Source organism: Orbicella faveolata, unplaced genomic scaffold (assembly GCF_042242905.1).
Source record: "Orbicella faveolata isolate gen_17 unplaced genomic scaffold, um_ofav_v1 contig_1, whole genome shotgun sequence".
NCBI classification, from domain to species: Eukaryota; Metazoa; Cnidaria; class Anthozoa; order Scleractinia; family Merulinidae; genus Orbicella; species Orbicella faveolata.
In genome coordinates, this window is record NW_028301536.1 from 28,093,199 (window position 1) to 28,102,500 (window position 9,302).

The window sequence follows — 9,302 nt, forward strand, 5'->3', positions numbered from 1 at the left end:
GTTCAAATGTAATAAACTTCCCGCACACTGATAGATTAGTTTTGTCCTAAATCTTAGATGCACGTAAATTACTCTAGAAATTACATCTGGAATTTGTACTTACCTTCCCTATATTAAAGGAGCTTCTGAGTGATGGAGTGGAATCAATACTACACGCACGGGAAAATTAGATCAAGATTATGGTTAGTACTTTCTGTTGCTTTCCCAAACGATGCCTTGTTGCCTCGGTGCACTGTCACTTTACCCGTTAAAAAAAAAAAGCCAAGTGGAAATTTAGGTTATAGCCTGGGTCTAAAATTTGATACTTCTACAACAATCTTGGCGGCGTTCCATTTCTGAATACCACAGTAACTACACGAACCAGCAACGACCGGTACAAGCAAGCAAGCAGGCAAGGCTTTTTAAAACCTGTTAGAATTTTTTTATGGAGGAAATGAGCGAGTACAACATCCGTTCGTTTGACACCTCTGCGGATTACTATTGAAACGTGGCTCTAGAATTTCAGTGTAAGACCTTTCAGCTGTTGCGAGTTGTCATTGTTGCTGTCGAGCACCCATATTATATCGCTAGAATTTGGTTTCAAATTGCAAACCGGAGGATCAAGAAACGTAAACGCACTTGCAACCAAACGGAGAGCGCAAACCAACCTCTTTATATAGAGTACGAGGCATGCTCAAAGAGTGCACGCGCCTCCTGAGGGTAGCTATAAAAATATAGAGAGGGCACCCGAGGGGATGGTAGGAGAAGCTAAGCAGCAAGCGGAAAAGTAGAAAAGGGGAATTGAGAGTGAATTTCCAAATAGTCCAAAATTTTGCTGACCGGCTGCAACCTAGACCCACTTCGACCCATATGTGTTTGCGTCCGTTTAAATTCATCATGGTTTTTATTTCGCTGCGCCCACAATAACCTCATAAGAAAGGTCCGTTGCATAGGGAGGCAAATAACACTGAGTTAAATTCTAGTGCGAGGAACGTTTGTTTTGGTTAGGCCTATCGGTTATCACATCGTTCTGGCATGTTTGTCACTTTTGTTGGTTCAGTGTTGAGTTGTCGTAAAGCAATTTTATATTTTCATGCACCACGCAATTTGTGCAAAAGTAATGCAAACGAAATTCTTCAAGAGGGGCAATACCCATATTAAGCAGACGGTGCTCGAGTTCCCTTATTTGTAGTAAATTCTACCTTGCGTCGCGTTGCTTGATAGCTGATATGCTTTAAGATTGACCCAGATGTCGCTAGAGTGTTTCATAACTATATAAAAAAAAAAGACTTCTCGTAGGCCACCGGAGGTTAATGACTTGGTTCAGCAAATAAAGAGCCAGAAATTGAGATTTAACGGGACTGAACCAATGCTTTGCTGTATTTTCACTTTCAACCATTTGGTCGACCCAGGCTAACAACCGTTGCTAATTCCACTGTTGAGAGCCAATCAGACTGCAAGGATCAGAAGTGATTTAAAAATGAACGTAATATATAATGGCAGTTGTATTGAGTGGATTGCAACTGATTTGGACTGAAATCATACTTGTGATTTCGTATCGAACCCATGTTGAGCGCTTTTTCGATTTTGCCAAATCACGCTTATGATTTCAAACCTTATCGTACTCATATTCGCAATGAGCCAATCAGATCTATCCTGCGATATCAAGCCACTGACCTGTCACTTGGCAAATTTGGGAACGGTAAATACCTGATTGTACTGTTTTTGGTACGCTTCGGGATCATATCAGTCTCGTTCGGTCTCGATTAGATACGATTAGGTATAAAAATTAAACTCCATTCAGTTCGATTACCATAATTTATTATACCTGATATCAAGTTTTAAATGCAGCTTAAAAACATTCCATTTCTTATGTGCATTCTTTCGGTATTTGTGTAATTAGCGGACGAAAAAATGAAGGTATTGCCAATGGTCATTGTTCTCAAAAGGACGGCAAATTCCGTCTCCAATAAAATCAAGCATCTGACTACGTATTTCGGTTCGCAACAAAACGACTTGGCTCCTCGCAACGGCGTTGTAAGACTTTCAAAATTTCAAATGAAGTGATTTGGACACATTTACACACGGTTTTTTAACAATACACAGAGCTGTAAACAGGTCATCTTCTCGCTGGAATTTGTGAATATTTTACTTTAGATCGAGGCTAACCCTGTGCAAATGCGTTCTCAGTGCTTTTAATAAGCGGTCATGGCGAACTCGAAACTGGACAAAAGAAGTCACGTCCACACAAAATCCTTGAAAACATGAACTGAACAGTGTTTTTGGTCACACTCAAAACAACTCATTTGTGAAGTTACTTATGTCTTGTTCCGGGGCTAAACTACAAACAGGTATTTATTTCCTTGCTTGTTTTGCTTGTAGGTTATTTTTCACCTCCCTGAAACCTACGGGATAGCGCTCCTCGCATTTCAAACTTTGGATAGATTTATAAAAGATCGACGTTTGAAACTATGCAACCATTCCCGCGGCGTAATAGTTTAACGTGGGTAGCTATAATGTTCCACTCCGTGTGAAGTAGCCGTCGTACTTTTTTGGTACGCTTCGGTGGCTTATACCAGGCAAGCTTAGTTGAGCAATGTTTCGTATTTTGTCGGTCGAGATACTCATGGCAAAACAAAATGAGCCTGATCGGCATGATATTCCGCGGAAGCGTACCAAAGAGGTACGATTAGGTATTTAACGTATCCAAATTCTGCCAGTGACTTGATATCGAAAGATATCAGGACAGTAGATATACACGGCTTCTAATTGGCTAATTGCGAATTTGGGTATGGTAATTCCTAATATTACGTATGTGTTACGCACTTGGATTTAACAAAACTAGAAAAGCACTGGAGTGTGTGTTGCGTCTCAAAATGGAACCACCAACACAAAATGTCAAAATACCGAAATTGTTACATTTTGGGTGAAGAATTCGTTGCATTTCGCGTTAAAGAAATTGTCATGTTTTGCGTTAAAACTTCGTTGTTGCCTTTCGCTTAATAGAAATTGTTAATTTTTGCGTCAAAATTGGTACATTTCGGGTCGATGTTACATTTTGTCAAAACTTGTTTCATTTTTCGTTAATGTTGCGTTTTACGTTTAAAGTGCCCTTATGATCAAAATTCTCGATATCCATTTTTTTTTATATATTTTCGTACACAATAGGTCTTTCCTAGATATCTTGCCAAATTTCAGTCTATTATGAACATTAGAACTCGCGTTTTTTTGGACCTTTATTTCCGAGAATTTACCGCCGCCATTAATTTTCCTCGTTCCAAGTCTTGGTTGAGAATTTTTGAAAATGTCGTTCTTTTTTCAAAAATACCGCACGGATTGAAATCATAATAATAATTGTCGAGGAAAAGGTTGTTGTTATTCCTCGTGGTAGATGTAATAATAAAGTGTATTATCGTTTGTCTCACGATGTAGTCACTTGAGATGTAGATCGCGACGTTTCGACTGCTTACTGCTAGTCTTCTTCAGGCGATAAGGTCGACTGATTGTACGGTATCATTTATATCACAAAGGTCGGCTGTGATTGGTGCATTTCGATCCTCCTATTGTTCCATTGTTCCGGCGAGTAGCTGTTCCCTCAGTGGTCCGCTGTTGTACCGTTCTCCTGTTGCTGTGTTTCTTGATCGTGGGTATCCATGCTTCAGGAATTTCAATTCCACTATCCCTGTTGATGTTGTTAGGGTGAAGTCTTATGTGAATAGCTTCCTTGACCCTGCGTGTGTACCAGTGAGGATCTCGATCAATAAACTTGACCTCATTCCAGATAGGATAGTGGCCGGTCTCGTGGGTGTGTTCAGAAACGGCGGAGGTCTGGGTACGGGCGAGTCGTATATCGCTGTCGTGTTCTTTGATCCTCTCCTGCATAGATCTCCCTGTTTCCCCGATGTAGACTACATCTCAAGTGACTACATCGTGAGACAAACGATAATACACTTTATTATAATAATAATTAGTGTAGAAAATTGTACAAATATAAAGGAAAAAAAAATTGTTATTTTTTATGCGTATTGCTGTACAAATTGTTATTATAATTTAAATCCGTGTGGTATTTTTGAGAAAGTGACGTTAATTTCATTCTCGGAAATAAGCGCCTGGTAAATACTCGTAGACGAAAATCCTGCTGGTAATTTGAAGCAGAAGTTATAATTTGCCCAGTTTGATGCACCAATCAGAAGTCACTGCCTTTTGCTGTTTTTTTTGTTTATAAGTACAACTGTTCATGGGCCGGGAGAGAAACGAACGAAAAACGACTTTAAATTACTAAACAGAGCATGTAACATAGAAAAAATAAAATAGGGAAGTAACGCGCAAAAAAAAAATAAGGAGTGGATAGGTCGCACTAGTTGGAACTGATTATTCCACGCAATGTTCAATTATATATAATTTTTTAGTCGAAAAGTAATTGGTTTTGTTTCTCATCTAGCTAAGCAGGAGTAAAACCAAAAGAAATCGTGACTCGTCGCAGAGGTTTCCCATGCCTCGCATCAGCTACATGTATTACTACGAGTTTTGATTGGTTCAATGGATTTTCTGTGTCCTTTGTCATTGGCTAGAGTGATAAGGCTTGGTTTGGTTTTACGACACTCAATAGACCACTTTCGATGTATATGTATTAAAATTCAGCCTAACACAATAGACCTCAGCACGAGGCTCTACGGAATAAACCCCACAAACTCTGTAATTATTCCCCGGAGCCTCGTACTGAGGTCTATTGTTTTAGGCTAAATTTTAATATATCAAAATTAGTCTATTGAAAACCGCTCTATACTTATATACAATTTCCTGTTACTAGAATTTGGAACAACAGATGCCGATGAATTGTACAGAAGAAAGTGACGTCACTAATACAGCTTCAACAAACCAATCTCAGTTATTGGCAAGTGGTGATGATGCCTTCAATATTGGGAATACCATTTCTTTGGCTACCAGAATCTTCAATGGAATTATCATCGCCATCTTATTCACGTTTGGAATAGCTACGAATATCATCTTATTATATGTCCTAAGAAGAAGGAGAGGTATTTTGTTGAGAAACACATCGGTGATCTTGATCAATTTAATAATATCAGACTTAACTTCCTGCCTGGTCGTGGTGCCTCACGATTTTGCATTCTCTGCGCTGCAAATTAATTATCCTCAAGCAAAGGAGATGTTCAAGGCGAGTTTTGTTTTAAAAACCGTCATGATATTCCTCAACTGCAACCTCACCATTGTGTTAAGTATCGAACGCTATAATACTGCCACCTATGTTGGTAAAAGAAGGAAAAATCACTTATCCACATCATTGATAGTGTGCCTGGCTGCTATTTGGCTCACAACTCTGGTAGAAGCAATCATCACTTATTGTTCTTTTAAAGAGAGTAGCCCGTTACCATGGAAACTTTCGGGCTTAGCAACTAGTACCAGATCTCGATGTCCTCCAGCGGGCACTATCATTGCAACGGTTCTTGTTCTGGTAGCTATAATTACAACCCTGTTTTCACTCTGTCGCATGCAAAGCTTTCTGCAAGCGATAAACCAAGATGCGGTAAAAGAGCCGCTTAGTTCGGATTTTTCAAAGAGGTTGAGGAGAATGCATAAAAGGATTAATTTAGCTTCTCTGGCTTCGTTGACAACATTAGCTACCTCTTATTTACCCTTGATTATTGCACATCTGGTATGGCTTAGCCTCGGACGACAGAGCACTGATTTCAATGCAATAGCGCAAGTGTTTTGTTCCATGGCCCATACCATCAATCCTCTCATTGCTGTTGCATTGAGTCGCAGAATGCAGAGCGCCGTCCTAAAAGTGTTCAAGTCGCTTTGCCAATCGCGCACTCCGCAACAGGGGAATCACTTTTCATCTACCATGCATAAGAAGGTTAGCTTTAGAACAGCGAGAGAAGTAGGGAGAATAGTCAAACACAACGTCCAGAATTCACAGTGTGACTCACCAATACCGTCCAGTCATAGAAAGAGCACAAGTATCACCGACGAAAAAGGTTTTCTCAGAGAAATTGGCCGCTGTCGTGAATTCAGCTTTAAGGAAGCCGGCAGTAGGGTAGTCACATTGAAAAAGGCACTCACTAATCAATACTCTACACCTGCGGGAAAACCACTACACATTCATACAGATGTGAAGAGGACATAATCGGGACCAGCGCGGACGCCCGTGGTTGGCTTCGTAGAAATGGCATAAATATCTGCAATAGAAAGAACCATGTACCAGTTTATGTTAGCATAGTAATAAGGCTCGGGATTAATGTCCAACTTCTCTTACACGTAACTAAACTCGGCGAATCAAGTTTGACATTTTTCCCAGTTACGTTCGACCATCTCATGAGTTGCTTTATTTTGCAGGACCTTTCCGTTGCCAAAAACTATCGCTAAAACTAATGACGATGATTTAATTAAAAACCCTGCTGCGAAATTCAGAGACCGATGGAATCAATTTAAGTTAAACCCACTTCTAAATAAAAAGCAGTATTTGCATTCCAGAATTTTGTGTATTTATTGTCAATCAGTTGAGTGAGATGAGATGATGTTGAAACTGAGCTAGTTTAATAAAACAGGACTAGATGATAATTATACAAACAATAGCCTCCATTTGGCCTGACAATATGTTCGAATATTAGCTGTTCCAAGAAATGAACAGTTTTCCGAGAGTGTAGCTCGAGGAAAACTGTGAGCTGTGATATTTGCAGAAATACGCACTGTTTTGAAAATTGGGTAATATAGCACTCGGATATTCCCCATTTTAGCTAGGGTATATTCAGTCACATGAAGCGATTAGACCAATCGCGCGCTAGCGAAAATATTTGATGAACTGTAAAATAGATTATTCTCTAGGTGTTGAGCAGTTTTCTGAAAATTCACGGAACCTGGCAGACAGTATTTACAGTGGGCCCTGATGTAGGTTCTGCTCAGGAATCACAGTAATGAGAGAAAGAAGAAGAAAAACATGTTGGAACATTTTGCAAAACACTGAAAAGATGGGCCCTTGTACTCCATCACAATGGACCGATTGAGACCAAATGTGAGATTGGCCAGCGGAATTCATTTCCAGTCTCTCGCGTAAAAATAATTCAAGATGGCGGCCCAGCTGTGCTAAAGCACATGGTAATCATTTGCCAAATGTTTTCGTGATTGTAAAGAATAGTTCTGTCCGTGTGTTGGAAAAGCAATCATGGTCAAGAGGAAAGAAACAAACACGCACAGGTTTAAGGGATTTTCTGAGCGTATTGCAGCTATTAAGGTCGACGTGACACACAAAATCCAAAGAAGTACCGAAACTCCAGAGGACGAAGATACGTTTTTTTGTGAAGCTCTTGCGAAATGGACGGAGCTAAACTGCACTTTACACTATCAGAACTTTGCTTCAGAGGTCAGACAATACGTTCAAAGTCTTGCTCAGCTTGTTCACCACAAGCAGCAAGTTATAGCATTGTTGAAAACGCATCTGCAAGTTCCCGGAAGTCTCGCGTTGGAGTCCTTGTTAGATCTTGTTGTTCAGTTGGCTAGAGACTTGCAGGCTGACTTTTACCCAAACTTCAGTAGTTTCTTCAACATTTTTGTATCTCTTCTGAATCGCTGTTGGCAAGATACCCACCTTCTGGAGTGTATATTTACGACTCTGAGCTATCTATTTAAGTTTCTTTGGAGATACATGGTGAAAGATATCGAAGAAGTCTTTAGGTAAGTGATTAGAGGGACACTCTGCATAGCCAAGTGAACGTTTAGAGATCGAACTCAATCAAACTTGCTCCATGGATTGGGTTCGACTGAGTGTTGCAATTGAACAAAATTAGACACCGAACTTTGTTTGAGTTTGATTTCCAAACCAATCAGACTCAGTCAAACATATTCAACAGATTGTACCCATACCTAATCGTACTTTTTTTGGTATACTTCAGTGGCATATCAGGTGCATTTGGACAAGCGATAGTTTGTATTCTGGGGAGACGTACATTTAGTCAAGCCAAAATACACATGGCAAGACCACACAAGCCTGATATGCCACCAACATATACCAAAAAGGAACGATTAATTATTTACTGTACTCAGATTTGGCCAAGTGACCATGATATGATAGCCATATCAGGTCAGTGCTTGATATCACAGGATGTTGGTTCCCTTATTGCAAACTTGGTCACCATAAATCAAGTCACAATGTAAGTAGGTAAAATGAGACAGACATTATTATTATTTGTCTTAAAGATAAATATTCTACAGCACAGGTCTTTAATTTATTTTCCTATGCATGTACAGTTCTATGTTTTTTAAATATATAAATGGACACACAGCCATTTTCACTTGTCTATTGATGCCATATAAATTTATGGAATCGTTGAATTTCTTTTTCAGTTTGTACAGTCCACTTCTGGTGGGTGAACAAAAGAATTACATTCAGCAGTTTGCTGCAGAGAGTTTCTCCTTCCTTATGAGAAAAATCAAAGACTCCAGCAGACTGTTTGACGTACTTTTCTCTGCACTTGACTCCCAGCCAGATTTATGTCAAGGGCTTGGATTTTTGTGTTTTGAAATGATCAAAGGAGTGAAAAAGCAGTTCCATTCTATGACAGATTCTGTTCTACCTGTCTTGTTCTCTAAAACTGGAGTTTTTCAAAGCAAATCTATTGGTGTGGTACATTGTTTGCAGTGGGAATTGGTATGTATGTAAACATACACAAACTACATGTATTGGCTTTTTGAGTTAAAAGCAATGTTATATTAACTGTTTTAGGAGGTGTGTTTGTTCACTGTAGCTCATATTGGATTATGCTTCATAACATTTACACATTCCACTTGGAAAGTCATCTCAGGTTTCATATGAATAATAATAGTGGTTTCCTTATGATGGTGTTTGACCACAATAGGAATTTAATTTCCATAAGTTTTTTTTTTTTTGATAAGAAGTTTAGGGATAGGATGGCTAGCAATATTCTTGCTCAGCTGTCTCCACATACAGTTATAATGTAATGTCCTGTGAAAATGCTTCAGGGGAAAACTTGAGAGAGGGGGAGGGGGTTGTGCAACACAACAGACTCTAGCAACTCTTGATTTAGACATAGGTCCCGCTAATACAACACATTAGATAGACAGATAGATAGATTTTTATTAGCAAACTCATTGCAGCTGCTGGAGCGGCTGAATTACGAATTACTTTACAATAAAAAAAGAATTATATTATACAAGGAAAAGTATGCAAACTATTTATAATTAAAAATGTGGCTCATAATAAAAGTGTTCCTAAACCTATGTGTCTTTCAAATCGGTAGCTCAAAGTATCCCCGGGTTTGTGTGCAGTAAGTGGACTCGTTACGTGG

The 9,302-nt window shown here is 39.2% G+C and overlaps 1 protein-coding gene across 1 annotated transcript in view; it reads left to right on the forward strand.

The window, feature by feature from the left end:
- The first annotated feature begins 7,046 nt into the window (after positions 1-7,046).
- Positions 7,047-9,302, forward strand: part of LOC110040986 (small subunit processome component 20 homolog) — a 34,011-nt gene continuing 31,755 nt past the window's right edge. Inside the window, exons 1-2 of the mRNA XM_089299085.1 lie at positions 7,047-7,671; positions 8,341-8,644. Of these exons, the coding sequence (XP_089155211.1) occupies positions 7,163-7,671; positions 8,341-8,644 (813 nt within the window). The 5' untranslated portion in view covers positions 7,047-7,162. The remainder of the gene's footprint in view (positions 7,672-8,340; positions 8,645-9,302) is intronic.